Source organism: Nylanderia fulva, unplaced genomic scaffold, assembly GCF_048542155.1.
Source record: "Nylanderia fulva isolate GAGA-0341 unplaced genomic scaffold, ASM4854215v1 Scaffold26, whole genome shotgun sequence".
Classification (NCBI taxonomy): Eukaryota; Metazoa; Arthropoda; class Insecta; order Hymenoptera; family Formicidae; genus Nylanderia; species Nylanderia fulva.
Genome location: NW_028190325.1, coordinates 2,073,959 through 2,090,410, shown reverse-complemented (window position 1 = coordinate 2,090,410; position 16,452 = coordinate 2,073,959). Strand labels below are relative to the sequence as shown.

The 16,452-nt window shown below is 34.8% G+C and overlaps 1 protein-coding gene across 2 annotated transcripts in view; it reads right to left on the bottom strand.

Moving 5' to 3' along the window:
* Positions 1 to 16,452, bottom strand: part of cwo (transcription factor cwo) — a 47,923-nt gene that overhangs the window by 27,057 nt on the left and 4,414 nt on the right. The window contains exon 2 of one of the 2 annotated variants that reach the window (XM_029309844.2): positions 12,599 to 13,809. In XM_029309844.2, coding sequence (XP_029165677.1) covers positions 12,599 to 12,663 — 65 coding nt within the window. In that variant the 5' untranslated portion in view covers positions 12,664 to 13,809. Of the gene's footprint in view, positions 1 to 12,598; positions 14,046 to 16,452 lie in introns of those variants that run through there. The other variant, XM_029309843.2, reaches the window with a different exon arrangement.

Here is a 16,452-nt window from a genome sequence, read left to right as displayed (position 1 = left end):
CGTTATCCTTTTGCTAGGAAAATATTTCTTTCAATTTCAACATTTAATTTTTCTATCCAAAAAACTGAACTACAAAAAAATAAAAATTATTTTACTACATTTTTTGATTACCTGTCTTGAGAATATTTTTTTAAAAAAATTGTAATATAAATATCACTTTCTTAGAACCTAACGAAAAATTGCGGACAAAGACAGAGAAGCGAGCCTGAAAATTTCAAGGCAATCCCATCGATCTTTAGGCCGCCGATTTGATTCGTGATTTCGATCATCGGGCATGAGATCAGCGCATAGCAAGGCTGTCCGAGATCCACAAGGCGTCCTTCATCGACCTTACTGCCCACCGAGTCGCGCCTCGTTCGCTCGCGCGTGCGTGCGTGCGTGCGTGCGTTCACTTTCACGTTCGGCTGCGCGGGCGCACGTGCGTGAGCCGATTCATTCGACTGGCGATATCCCATCTCGAGCTATACACGCGGCTACTCTTGCGTCAAAAATTTCCGGCCATGTATCTGACTCACTGCTCTGACATTTCAGCAAATATTTTTTAAGGATCACTTCTGTACCTTATTGAAATAAAATAATAAAAATGGTAAAACTTAGCCCGGTTATTTGTATCTCCTTATAATTTCGCGCGTTTTTAATTTTACATAAGGTTTAAGGTTCCTACGAGATTGAATTTATTTGAGAATTTCGAAATTATTTTAATAAAATAAAGTGTAGGTTTTTTAAAAAAATATGCAAGATTATATCTGTCAGATCTAAATTCCCAAAGAGGTGAGCCAGCCTCGTCCCCGACGAAGTCGTACAAAGACCGAGATCTCGTCCTTCGGCAACGTTTTTTTGCACACCGCAACTGCACGCATCGATGCGGTACCATTCACTTTCACATGGTTGCCCACGAGTGCGTAGGTATGCGGGCAGGTAGGTATGCCATCCATCGCGCATACCTACGCATAAACAAACGTCGACGGGCAGTAAAACATATAGGAATGCATTCGTTACGCTGCCCGCCGGTTAATTGCCGCCGCTCGCTACTGTTACTATCGCACGTTTATCATCTTAATTAACACATTCTTTCTTGCGCTCCCGTGTAATAGTTTATCATCACGGTTCGTTAAATTGTACGTTGATATCCGGCATGTTACGCTAATTTGTGCTGCATTTGATGAATATGGAAATAAATCGCGTTAAACTTTGGAAATTTCAGATTTTTATCTAAATGGATAAAACATTTTCTCCAGACAAAGAAATATAGGTATACATTTTTTATCGCAGATACAGTAGAATTGCAGAGAGATAGAAAATATATTTTTTTTCTATTATTTCATAAAAGCAAGAAATTAATTAATTAATTTTCTCTCCAAAAAAATAAATATATAAAATTACTAAATTAAAAAATCTAATTAAAAGTCTGAAGACATTAATTTAATTTTTTTCTAATTATGTTTTCACGAAGCTAGCTCATCCGGGAAATGATGAGCCGTGGTGTACGTGTGACGTTAGATAGCGCAGATGGCCGCCAACACGTGAATAATAACAAGGTTTGTGTATGCACGCACGTCACGACGGTCATGCGTGTCGCGAACGCGTACATCGCCGACGACATCAGCTTCCTTATCGGAGATATGTACCTTCGTATACGTGCGAGCTACATATAAGGACTGATCGATCTATACGATGCTAACGACGCGTACTTGCGAATGACGATTCAGTGCACGTGCAAAAAAAGGACACATTTATCGTATTACAATTAAATATTGCAAAATGACTCGGCTAAACCTCCTTAAACGTTCGGGACAAATTCCATATTCAAATGCGACCCGAAAATAAATAGCAGAAATGTCAAGTCATCGTTCGTATATGGTACACGGAATTTTTTCTTAATAAATACCTATATAGTAAAATTAATCGAACATATTTTATATTTTATTGTGTAAATTATTAATTTTTTTTGTGTGGTAAATATTAATCAGAGAAAATGTTACAAAATTCTAAAAGAAAATTCTCTCTGTGTAGTATTTCTTTAATTTTCGATATTGAATGTCTCTGTTGATTGAAGTCTGGAATAAAGATTTTCTTAGAATCTATTTGAGATTTTTACTGAACAATAAAATTCCTATCTTCTGAGAGTTGGTTCTCCGAAAATCCCTCAATCATCCATATAATAGTGGGTTTGGTTTAGTCTCCATCGAGGTATTTTGTGTATATATTTAGCAGGCAGACTAAACCACAGCGCGAATACGCGGCGATTAATGATCTGCTCGATATGTATATATATATATATATATATATATATATATATATATATATATATATGTATACAACGCTTCATCTTTCCGATGATGCAAAGAGATGCGAATGATGATTTATACGTCACACTTCGCGATGGGGTACTACGGATCTCGTTGACCTTCGACAACATTGTGGAGCTTTCGCTCCATCGCATTTTGCAATTGGTATAAGACGACGCGCGTCTCCCCATACCCGATGTTTAATTGGCAGTTGACAGCTGTGAAACAGATGCGCCAATGCGCTCGATAACCTTCTTCTCGTTGACGTCCCTCTCGGGCTCTAAGTCTGCTTCCGAATAAAATAGAACGTTTAAGTTATTCTCGGCCCGACCGTCGAAGGTCGTCGCCTTGAATGGCCTCTATATCTCAAATTAACATAATTCACGAAACTATATACCTATGGAGGCAAGCATCGGCGATCCATTTCGACAGCTCCGACTTTTGTCGGCTTGTCAAAGTATAGTCAAACTGAAGTGAAACTACGACACGTGTCATGTACGCGTTATTAATCACGCATGTAAACCCATTCTCATGAAAAACGTGATACAAGAATGTTTGCAGTGTGTGTATGTACGTATTTATTGAACCTTCAGCCATAGTTCGAGTCTAATTCAAATGTATTATATGAATTAATAACAATTTGATTCATTTGTAGATCAGGTGACGCGATAAAATCCGCAATCTAATCGATAAACTACAGTATAACTGCGCGTATTATCAAGTAAGTAATGATCTTTCATTCTGACCTGTATTTCAGAAAAAGATCACGATTCAATTGAATATTTTATCCTAATAATGCTAATTTAAAATTGTCATCGTATGAATTAAAACAAAATAAGGAAAATTATGCATTTTTTAAAATCACTCTGCAATTGAAATGAAAAATTATTGTAAATTAATTCTAATTAAATCTTATTTACTACAGTTATGAGTAAAAACACTGAAAATTTCTCTGACGCAAAATTTACTATACAAAAAAATGGAAAAATGGTCAAATCTTACAGTCACACCTGCACACAATTATGTCTATAAATTATGTTCTTTCATCCTTCATCGCGTGAAACGTTATTTTAAAAAAATTCACCTTTCTCTTTAAAGAAAAATCTACCCTTTCTTTGGCTTCCTTGACAAGAGTCTTTGCTGCGTGTATGGTATCTTTTGGATTATCACGCGTTCAGGGATTACCTCGTTGCAAAATACCGATCCGTTACGACCATCCAGACCGTACAGGCTAGCAAACGGGTACTTCGAGAAGCGAAAAAAGGCAATTATTCGCATTAACTACATCAGGCATCGATTAACGCGGTGCGCGTGTTCTCGCATGTGTCGAGCATTAATTCTTTTGCGTTACGCAAGCACCTCGCATGCCGAAAGTCCTCGCGAAATCGCATGTACCTATACTTGCTGACGACGCAAGCGCGCGATGAGTTGCAAAAGGTCAAGGATACACAAGTGACATACTAGTTCTAGAGTACATGCCTCATTTATAATCCAAATATTAAAAAACGCTTCTCATCGCTCGAAAGAATTTTATACTTTCGAAGTATAAAAAGAAATATATATACGATTGCGAGGTAGAGACGTTATTTTTTTTTCAGCGCAAGTTCGATAAGAGTTTGATAAAACTTGTAAAAAAATATAGCTGTATTACACCGGTGTATACCTGTATGCAACTTATGCATCCTGTGCATGAAAGACAGATAAGGAGTCGTATCAGTTGAAGAGGAAAAAGGAAACGAACGTACGCAGCCGTTCTCTCCTGCTTGGCATATCGTTCCGCGCGCGGCATACACGAGTATATATACCGGGTCGTCGCGTAAAAATATTAACCTACATCCCGCCGAGCGCGTGTCAGGCAACGTGACTTCTAGCTCAGCCGCACCATTTCGTGTCGATGATCGTGCGCTCTCCGCACGACAGTCGTTCGATCCGCGAATCGTCGAAAAACGTCAAGGGCGATATTACAGATACGTTATTTAATACTATATACACGGAGAGAATTTTCTCTTAGAATTTACCCTGAAAATCATGGCAATCGTAGGACAATATATATTATATTGAAAGAATTTTGTAAGAGTTTCTCTAAATCATACTTATCACAATAAAAAATATTAATATGTACTTAGTAAAATTAATCGATCATGTTTTATATCTTATTGTGGTATAGATATCAATATTTTTTATTGTGATGAAAAAAAAATATTAAACAAAGAAACTCTTATAAAATTCTTCTAATAGAGCAAATTCTAAGGGAAAATTCTCTCTGTGTGTATGTGAAATATATAATAACCAATCTATTGGTCCTAACGATAAGATGAGATATAATCCAACTTATTTTGATCAAGTATTAGCCTAGATATCTATTTTTAAAATTATAAATCTCTATAAAAATGATATAGAAGAGAATCGATAAATCTAATTTTACAAACATATTCTCTTATCATTTTTTAATAGTACCTAGATACATCACTCTAGCATTAGAGTGTGAATTTGAAATGGATTCGTATTTCAGTAATCCCACGGGAAAGACACGGGCTGGCGCAATATATTTCATAATTCTAGAAATAGTACAGCCGACACATGATTAAATCCGACGGTGCTGTCCTCGATTTTGTAATCTCGCCGAAATGAGTCTTGATTTCGTTTTGCCAAAAAAATCAAAAGCCGGACTGCCTTAATTAAAATTATATTTATTACGATCTACACCGATATGGAGAGAGAGAGAGAGTCATGGATATTCTCTATGTTGTTTTATTAAAAAAATTTAAATCTTTTATTCAATCTCGGAATGATTTGTTTATATAAAAACAACAAAATAAGCAAGATATAAGTTTTTTGCAATTTCTATATCTCTTTTTTTCAAAACTGACAACATACTGACCACGAGTGTCTGAATAATGAATGTTCTCGGCAAACAGAATAATCTCGAAGATGAAAGGTGACGATGACGATTCAGATTTTTTACGCAATGAATCATCCACCTCCGGTAATAAGATCGTTGTACTATTTTCCACGATCACTCGCACGTGTATTCATTGCTCGTGCAGCACACTCATACATATGCATACGATACACCTTGCAACGAGGACGGCGAGAAGCGTCAAGGTGACTCTCACTTTTTCCCGAACGACACTGAACCTCTCTTAAGCGATAGGATTATCGACCTCCAACGGCAACACGAGAGACTGGAAGTAGTAGGTTTAAAAAAAGAGATGCAAATTTTAATAGAAAATATTTCATAAAACAGGAAAATCCGATGCAGAGCCCATAATCTCTTGTATCATTGAAAAATAATAACTATCATATACAATTCTATTAAATTTATCGCTACTAAAAATATCACGGCATATATAATAATATATATTTATCATTTCTTTTCTTAATAAAAAGTAGAAAATCAAGTAAATCAAGAATGACAGCTGTTTCAATTTAATACGTTAATACTTTACAAGTTACTATACAGAGAGACTTTTCTTTTAGAATTTACTCTGAAATCATGGTGATCGTGGGACAATATGATATTGGAAGAATTTTATAAGTTTCTTATTAAAAAATATTAATATATCTACGGTAGATCTAAAATATGTTCAATTAATTTTATTATGTACATATTAATATTTTTTATTGTGATAAATATTAATCAGAAAAGCTCTTATAAATTTCTTTCAATACTATATTATTTCACGATTATCTGATTTTCAAGGTAAATTCAAAGAGAAAATTCTCTGTGTAATTATATCTGTGTAATTAAATACAGCTTCATAAATTGAGAAAAAAATATAACTAAAAGTTAAACATTATCGAATTACTTCAAGTTAACGTTTAACATAATGAAAGATAAATCACATTCGTCTGATTATCATGCTTATCGTATTCCCTTTCAGCGTCATTGTCTGTCTCTGACTTCAACAGTCAAAAGTGCCAAACGCAGACGATACGACGATATGTTCTCATTTCATACACCCCGTTAATACTTTGTCTCGTCTTATCGCGATACGGCATTATCGTCAAAATTTTCCATCGTACGTGAGATACTTTTGGGCCTCTTTCCAAATCATCAACTAACGATGAGTGGATTCACACGTATCGTGTCAAAAAGACGCATATACGGATTTTTTAGTTGAGACATTTTGTTTCGCGACATAAACAGGAAATCGATTCACCACTAATTAACCTCGTCGTGCTAAAAATCAATCTACGCGTAAATTCGCACTTTATGGCGTGAAAGAGAAAAGTGCAGTCTTTGGTCGACAAAAATAAATAACCGATGACAAGCAGCCGACAGATGGGATATATATAAATATCGCGGCCGTCAGAGTTACCGGTGCTATCGAATATTCCATTGATGTCATCGCCGGACTTCTATTTCGCAAAGAAACTTCGCGATTAGGTGTATAAACGTATATATATGCACTTTATACTTATATATGCAAAAGAATCTGTCGCCTTTTATATATTTTTGTATGATAATCTTTGTGCGCTCTGTTGACTCCACGCTCGTACTTACATTTAATTGAAGTCCCGTATGTTACGCTGATAAGAGACGGTGATAACGCAGTCAACTTCGTATAACTTACAGATAATAAATTCGCCAGATATAGATAACTTTTGAGAGACATACTCTCGATTGTGGATGAAAAATGAATAAAATATTTCAAAGAAAAAGTGTTTAGAGAAATATAAAAGATTTATTTTTCACTTTTAAGTAACTCTGTGTAATCAAAATATTATCTTTCAATTATACAGATTAATCAATTACACAGATAATCATTTTTAACAAATTGTCAATTAATATAATATTTGCTTAATCGTTTGAATTCATTTCTAAAAGATATATAAAAAAACGAAAAGCAATGATAAAATTCTAATATGTTAGAACAGATTAGAAGACGGGAAATTATCAAATTCCCTTTCTCGTATTTTTTGTCAAATTTTTTTGAAAACGACAGCAGCGGAAAATTATAATCACCTCCAGAAAAGTTATTGGCGTTTGAAAGCATGAAGGAAAAATACGGTGCCCGAAACATTGCAAGCCGTCGTAATATTCGTTTGATGCATGTTACATATACACGCTTAATTAAAATAGAAAAGTAGATAGATATCGAAAAAAGTCAGGAATTTGAGAGGGCAGCGTTTTTAATTAATTTCATAATAATTTAAAAACGCTTAGATATATGACAGCTATGATTTATGTGCATCGAATTTATAATATATAATAATCGTAAAAAAATATCTCTAAAATATATAAATATCGAATAATATGTTAGAGTAATTATGATAATGAGAATGAAATTTGACGTTGCGATATTTTCCAGTGAGAACATTAATGTTTATCAATCTAATATAATCTAATATAATTATACGCGTCGAAATATTTATACAGTGATTATTAAATGAGCATCTTTTTGTAAAAATTTACATCAACCAATATAACATTACCGATATTTATTATTTAATAATTTGTTAATCGTGTTTTTCAATTTCGCACTATTTTCATTATTTCACTTTATCATTTTCATTGCAAAATATTGAATTGTCGTGGCTGTTTTGATTGATCCAATTGCAAGTGCGAATGCGTTTACGAGCACGACACTTTAATAATTCTAAAAAGATAAAGCGCGTCATATACACTCTGCCAAGAGATACATCTGCGTCAAGCACAATGCGATGCGAGACACAATACTGTTATAAGAAGCGGAATTTACATTCTAAGCAAAAAGCCGGCGCGCAATTGTGCCGCTTGCTGTAACACGGTTGGTAATTATAGCAATTTGCAGCACTCGAACGGAAAATGAGTTTGGAATATGGCATCCATAACAGAGGTGCACTATAAGAGATTTACCTTCGTTCGCGCACGTGGAGCTACGCGAGACCCGCACACATATGCATCCGTCTCTAATTATGCACGCTTCTTGAATGTGCATAATTGAAACGCATGGCGCAGCATCGTGCGCGTGACGTTTCATTATTATATCTCCTTGAACTCCCACAAGTGTCATTAATTCGTTTCGATTCATTCTTTGGATGATATATGTTTGTCGGTTTATCGAGTTATCGGGATTTTCAATAGGCGCAAGAAACGCAAAAGCACAAGAAAACTAACAGAACGAAACGCAATAGGCATTTCGTTATCCTTCGTTAACAAATTTCACAATTCAGTCTGTTGAATTTTACGAATCCAAACCTAAGGTAAAACACATATTATTTTTCTCGTTAATATTTATAGAGAAATATTAAGAGAAATACTAATTATGTTTGCTAGATTAACGACTCTATATTATTATGTTAAAAATGCAAAACTTAATTCAGGGGTATATACATAATGGATTATATCGTCGCATAATTACAAGCCTTATAATTTTTTCTTTAAAAATCGAAAATATTTCAACGTGATTTCGAGCATTCCATCGACGAAATGATAATACGCGTATGCACGAAAATGGCTGATGTCGGAAAAAATGTAATATTCCTATTGACAATATTGTGACGCACATAGATAACGCTGCCGAAATACCTTACATCCGGCCGGTCTTTTAATTACATCGCGATCCCGTTCAGGTCACAGTTGCTTTCCATGACGCAGGCACTCATCCCGCTTGCGTCACTAGCCATAGTCTTGATATCGCGACATACATACATTGCACATGTAGGTATTGTTCGATCGTGACGAGGCGGATATCAAAATCGTGATCAGACGCAAAAAATATAATTGAAGAAATGTTAAAATAAGGAAATACCAAAATAAGAAAAAAATATTGAAAATAAAATTATTTATGAAAGAAGATCTTGAGTATTAAATATCTCATTTTTCTTTACGGTTTGTCACAATCGACTCTCAAAGTGAAATTCTATTAAAAATCAAATATATGTTTTCCAAAATAATAAAATTTCTTTTTATCTCTACAGTTTCTTATTCCTTACGCGATATGATCTTTAATTTTCATAATTACGACTAACACATTATAATTACGTATCTTCGTAATAAATTTTGTTTAGTATCATCTATCAGTTGTATAGTACCGCAAATATGCACTAATCCATGCAGGTGGTCAGACGTGCATTCATACAACTGCCTGTCATATGCATATATGTACACGAGAGACATAAAAAGACGCGTGAATAAATCCCTACAGATCGATCGGCAGTGTCAATGGCCGGTACAACCGCCAAGACGCAAAAAATAGCGTTTTATAAAACACTGTTTTCTGTACGATCGACATATAACATGGAGAGAATTTGCTCTTAAAATTTACTCTAAAAATCATGGTAATCATGAGGCAATAATGGTATTGGAAGAATTTTTGAGTTTCTCTAATTAATATTTAGCACAAGAAAAAAATATTAATACGTACATAATAAATTTTATTATGCACGTAGTAAAATTAATCGAATATATTTTATATCTTATTGTGCTAAATATTAATCAAAAATTTTCAAGATAGATTCTAAAAAAAATTGTCTGTATAGAATGACTCATAATCATATATGTATATTCATTGTATGTATGCGAAAAAAATGATTCTTTTAAATAATTTCTGCATTATAAATAACTAAAAATTATAAAGAATATTTATGAGACCTCGATAAAATAAATTATATCATCATATATGAAGTAATTATATGCTTAAATACCATAATAGTGATAATTTTTATTCATTGTCATTTTCGATAAGAGCGATTATGATTTCAAACTCGAACGAGACACGTTTCAGTATATCGAACGACGTCAGTATATATTAATGGAATGATTTCTCGTTTCTCTCCTCGATGTGACACGAACAACGACCGAGTTTGTAACGTATACACGTGTAATCGACAGACCGCCGATACAATTTCTGTATCTTATCTCGTACGCGGCCATGAATTTTTTGGTGGTGCGCTCTCAAGGGAACACAAATAAAGCATATCTATACAAATCTAATTATCAAGAGAACACATAAATAGAGGGGAGAAAATAATCTCGCCCGCAAAGAGAGAAAGTCCGAGCCAAAGCACCTGTGTACTTACACGATGATATACTGTAACTTTCCGTATACCATGCTGCTTTTCTGATAAGAGATCTCGATGTTACGGATCTCAGAACTTTGCGCGAAATCATGAATGGAGCCAACTCTCTCTCTCATATACCAATACTATTTACTTATCTAACGAAATTCGAAACGATACTTTCAGAACAGGTGATGATGAAATACGCGAGAGTTCCCTGTTATCCTAAAAGATCGCCCTATACCGAAAGCGATACATATTTTCTCTGCGCATTTAAAATTTTAATTTTAAAAATTATATTTAGAAAAGATTTGTGTCGTAGAGAGAAAAATGTATTCTAAACGTCAAACATAATACTCTTTGCCTCTTATTTAAATTTCTTTTATACAAAAACGTGACGAAAATATGCATGCCTACTCGAAAATACAGGTAGAAAGAAAAACATAACCGATTAATGTTCTTCGATAATCTTTTCAGAGAAAGAAGACTAGACTTTTTTGTGTACGTACATACATGCATGCGTGAATCGATGCGCAGATAAGAAATAGTTGAGATGAAAGAAGCTGCGAGATGTGAACTAAAAATGCATCGCGACGTTACGCAACGAGCATATACGTGTAAATGCGCATTAAGCACAATATACGTAAATATTTCTTTACGTAATAATCGAATGTATCAAGAGCAGACGAAAGATCGCGTCTTCGAGCTTTCAATTGTTGCTAAACAATTATGATCTCCAATTTGCTCCGAAAAAAATATACGAAGTTAATTAACGAATTCGCGAACTGAAGCGAGAAAGTACCAGGAACTTTAAAACCTGTGCCCATTTATTACATGTCGTTGGCAAAAACGACCGACACGCTTAACATTGTTTTTCATTCCGCGTCATTACGTCACGCGTCCGCACGTGTCAACTTCTTCGCGTCTTTAGAAAAGAGACTTAATGACTTCGCGAAATCGTCGTCTATCACATGCTCGTTCGTTTGCGCGGACAACAATAACGTACATATAAATTTTACGTGGAAAACAAGACAAGGTACGCACGTCGCCGCTTCGTGGTCGTGATCGGAAAAATAGCGCCGTTTCCATCCCGCTCGCACGTGCACGCGACACCGATATGATAAAAGATGTAAATGACATGTATCTCTGGTACTCTCCTGCCTGATTTCTATACACGTGACGAATGACGCTAGCGATATCCCCCCCGGCATAACACGTTCCGACCCATGACAGTCGTTTATGCAAGAAGAGAAACACAGAGAAACATGTGTATACCTCCCCTGTGTCTCCTCTTTTCCTCCCATTATATTCATTCTCGTAAACAACGTGCGTACATATGCAATTCAAATACAATAGTTTTTAAATTGCACACAAAGAGAATTTTCTTTTAAAATTTACCCTGAAAATCATGGTATAGTCGCGTGAGACAATATGGTATTAGAAGAATTTTACAAGTCTGTCCAATTAATTTTAATTTAGTTCTCTAATTAATATTTATCACAATAAAAAATATGAAATATCTACCTAATAAATTTTACTATACATATAGTAAAAATACTATTATATTTATGTATTTTACTATACATATAGTACAATTTATCAAACATTTTATTGTGGTACATATTAATATTTTTTATTATGATTTTCATAAATTCTAAGAGAAAATTCTCTCTGTGCAGTAAAGTATCAAAATGAATCCCACTCATATATCTCATGTATTTTATGATATTAATATTTATTTTGCCAGCGCAGATGTATTTATTCGCAGTTGTTTACGATCAGTTCTATATATATATATATATATATATATATATATATATATATATATATATTGTATATATCTATATGTTTCATTTAATCTTCAAAATATGTATATGCAGAGAACTATTCGATTTTGTGGGACTTGGAATAGCTTAAAATCGTCGCAGGAAAAGGCAAATTTTTATTTTAATTGTTACTCTAATTGTTATTTTGATTTTTATTTTAATTGTTACTTTAATTTAATTAAAACTCAAAATAAATTGCATGAATTATTATTTTTCATTTTGCACGTTGAAATTATCCAATTATTAAATTGTCAAATTGAATCAGGTGCAGAAAGTTTCGCATCTAATTAATATATACGACCTATTAAAATTGATTTGCATCGGTGTCATTTAAAACGCGTGTCTTTTATGCTAAAAAATGTTTGATTTATATATCTCTCAGATATATATCTAGGGACTAAATGAATTGTTATAAATGTCAGGTTTATCTAATTTTAACCACAATCGAGTGTCGATTTTTAAATTCGTTTGAAATACACACATATCGCACATACTTACCTCTCGTATTTCACCTGCATCGAATGCGCGGAGCTCTCCTCCCAGTAATTCTGTGTCTCCATCATCTTGCCGCATAGAACGACCGCTGCTCTCCTCGAGTACCTCGTCGCACTTGAACGTCCACTAAACGCAATGTTATTGTGTCCTCCGCTGAGAAGAATCACAATTGAACAAAGTTTGCACGCGCGCGCGCGCGCGCGAGCGTGTCACGTGACAGTTCGACGGGCGTGACACGAAAAAGCGCAGCCGATCTTCTTCGGCTCTTCCGATTTCTTCACTCTTCTATAACGACGAAAACAAAAATTCGAGTCGAGTCCGCCCACGGGAAGAGAGACCGTCGAAATTGGACCGATCGATCGGTCGCCGCGATGACGAAACCGATATACGCGTAGGACGAGGAATTCGCGAATCAAACGTAACGTAACGAAACGAACGCACGCACGCACGCACGCACGCACACACTGATACACGACACGAATGATGCGGCGCGGGATTAGGTTAGTTTCGCGTCTACGAACTCACTGACACACTCGCGGCGACTAGAGCGAGCCGGCGGCGCACGACAGCGGAATTCGCCCACAACGCGACACGACACTCCGCGACGTCCAGTCCAGTCAGTCTCGCGGGCGCGCGGTATCCGTGGCTGGCGCCCTCTTTCTCCCGTCTCCCACCTTCTTCTCTCTCTTTCTCTCTCTTTCTTCCTCCCACTTTCTTGCGCGCTGCAGCACGAGACGCGCGGCCGTTCACTGATTTGCACCGCGCGCGATCGGATTCCGAGATTCCTTGCCCCCTCGCAATTGTGTACCTTGAATTTGCTCCAGAATTGCAGCTTACTTCGCTTTCTTCTTTCTCCCTCTTCTTCCTCCCTTCGGCGATTGAGATTCGAGTAACTTCACACCGCTTGTAACTTCTTTTACTCTGCAGCTTCCGCTCTTTCGATGCGGGGGTTTTGATTTTCACACTTTCCTCTCTTCTACAAGTCACTCGGGGATATTTCGAGAGATGCTTTCTGCTCTTCTTCGAAAGATTGGCGCGATCGGAAGTGACGGTGAGATTCGACGCGGCCGAACGTGGCCGATGATAAGGCCGTTGACTCGCGTTCACGACCGCGAAATTTCATCAGGGCCGTCGTAATTCCACCGCCAAACTCGCGTATGTCGAATCTCTGCTCGTTCTCCCAGGTTTCCGAGGTATAAAACAATCCCCGGCCGCTGAAAAGAAGAGATAAGAGCGAGATAGATAGTCGGCAAAGTAATCCGGTCCCGCCGCGATCGATCGAATCGTAATCTAGCTTTCGTTGATGATTTCGCGACACGAATCGTTTTAGGATAATTCGCGGATGCACGGCACGCACAATGCGTTTCGTCGTCGTCTCAATGCAGGTTACGTGTAATCGCACGCGCGCGGTCCTCTCCGACGTGCACGATGGACCGCAGTTACGGCGAACAGTGATCCGCCACCGTGAAGGTGGGAGCAAATCCAGAGCCGCGTCAGGTACGGCCACAATGAGCGCGAATCAGGGTGCAACTTCAAATCGAGAGATAATAGAACAAAGTATATGTGTATTTTTTTAACTGTTGTACATATAAATTATATACAACAAACAGTTGAAAAGATTATATATATTATAATAATTATATTTATATAATTAATATATATATATATATATATATATATAATAAATAAAAATAATTATATATAATAATTATAAACAATGATAAATTATTAAATTAAGGCCATGTGTAACGAGCAATACGATATTATTTTATTATTGAGAAGAAAATTCTTAATTTGAAATAATAATTATACAAACGTTTCGAGCTCTACTTGCTCCTCTTCAGTGCGCAAAAAAATAGTGATAATAAATAACGATAATAAATAAATACATAAAATTCTAATAAAAAATCCGCAATACATAGTCAATATAAGTTATATAGTTGAGTCATAGTTAAAACGCAAAATATATTTACAATGAATTGAGACCATTAAAATAGTTCAACAAAGTAAGAACCCAATTAGAAGCAGAATGATTCGTCCGGTTATTCATAAAATATATTAGAATTATTAATAAAAACTTGGAGTGACACTTATACATTACTCCAAATGAACCACTTATCGTTATTTGACGAAAGTCCCTCGATCTGGCAATGATTATGTTCATCCTCTCCAAATTATTTGATATTTGTTAACTGAATTTAAAGAATTTATTCAATTGTAAAATAGGATTCCACTAATGTGTATGTGAAAAAGATTAAAAATTATAAATTAAACTAAATACTAAAATATTGAACCTTTATGCTTACAAATTGTTCCGAATAACTTGAGATGACGATGCTTCTAATTGTTGTTGGCCTTATTGTTAGTACTTGACTGTTGTCTAGTCTTTTAAAAAGTCGAATAAATAGGTGTCAGATCTCACAAAATAAACATTTACATAAGTCTAAAAATTCGATATTTCTTCTAGAATGTCGAAATACGCGTTGTTAAGCAATTCGGTGTCTGTGTTATTATTTATACCATGCCTTTGTTCCTTGATGTGTATCATTTCCGAGATAAGTCTTTTATAATAATTAGATTCAATATCAAGTATTTTAACGTTATCCCAATCAAAAGCATGTTTTTTTCCATAATATGTTCAGAGACCACAGAATGCTTGGAGGAATCAATTTTAATATTATTCATATGCTCTTTTAGTCTAGTGCGTAATTTTCTTTTGGTTTGCCCAACATACGAAGCTTCACAATCCTTACAATTAATTTTGTAGACAACATTATTATTATTAAGAGTTTAACTAGGCTCTGTAATATATAAATATAAATTTAACATATATAAGATAGGCAATAAGAGCCAAATCGCGGATGACAGTGCGTTATTCTAAACGAAACTAAATTTTTTTTCCGTTAGAATTAAATACCTGTGCACAAGGCACCAAATTTTTACTTGGACGCGGCCAAGATATAAAATTGGAATAATCTCTACAAGAGATTTTTAATTCCATGTATCCCCTATTCCCCCTAAAGAATTATTATTATTATTGTTATGCACGTTTTTGTCCTTGTGGACTTTAATTAATTTGTTAAGATTATTTAGACAACGGTATCCTACTCTGAAATCTGATTTTTTTATTGTTGATGCTATTGTCTCAGAAATGTTATTAATGTATGGAATGACGAAAAATTTTTTCTTGCTATTATCTTCTGCAATTTCTTTTTTTCTATTGTTGTTAAACTGACCATTGTTTAAAACTCTTATTCTCTTATTTATTTCTTTAAAGATTAAATGAATAGGGTAACCGTTGTCCAATAATATTTTAATACACAGTTCTAAATTTTTCTTATGATATATGGGATGAGATAATAACAATGCCCTATTAATAAGATTATAAATTACTCCTATTTTATGGCACATAGGGTGACTCGATAAAAAAGATAGTACTCTACCTGAACATGTCTTTTTTTGAAACCAATCTAAGTGTATGATGTTGTCTATTATTTTAATGTTTAAATCTAGAAAATTTATTCTTCTATTAATTTCGTATTCAATCGTAAATTGTAGTCGTTGATTGTAACTATTAAACTTATTCAATACGCTATCAATTTTATTCTTTGGTGCCACCATAATAATGTCGTCTACAAATCTATAATATATTCCAATACCGATGTCCAATTCATTAATTATTGATTCTTCAAGATCTTGCATAACAATATTAGCAATTATTGGCGATAACGGGGAACCCATAGGTGTGCCATAAACTTGCTTGTATACAATGTCATTGAATGTGAAGTATGTTGACGACAATATAAATTTAACCATGGAAATGAATTCATTTTTTGAAATTAATGTATGTGTATTGA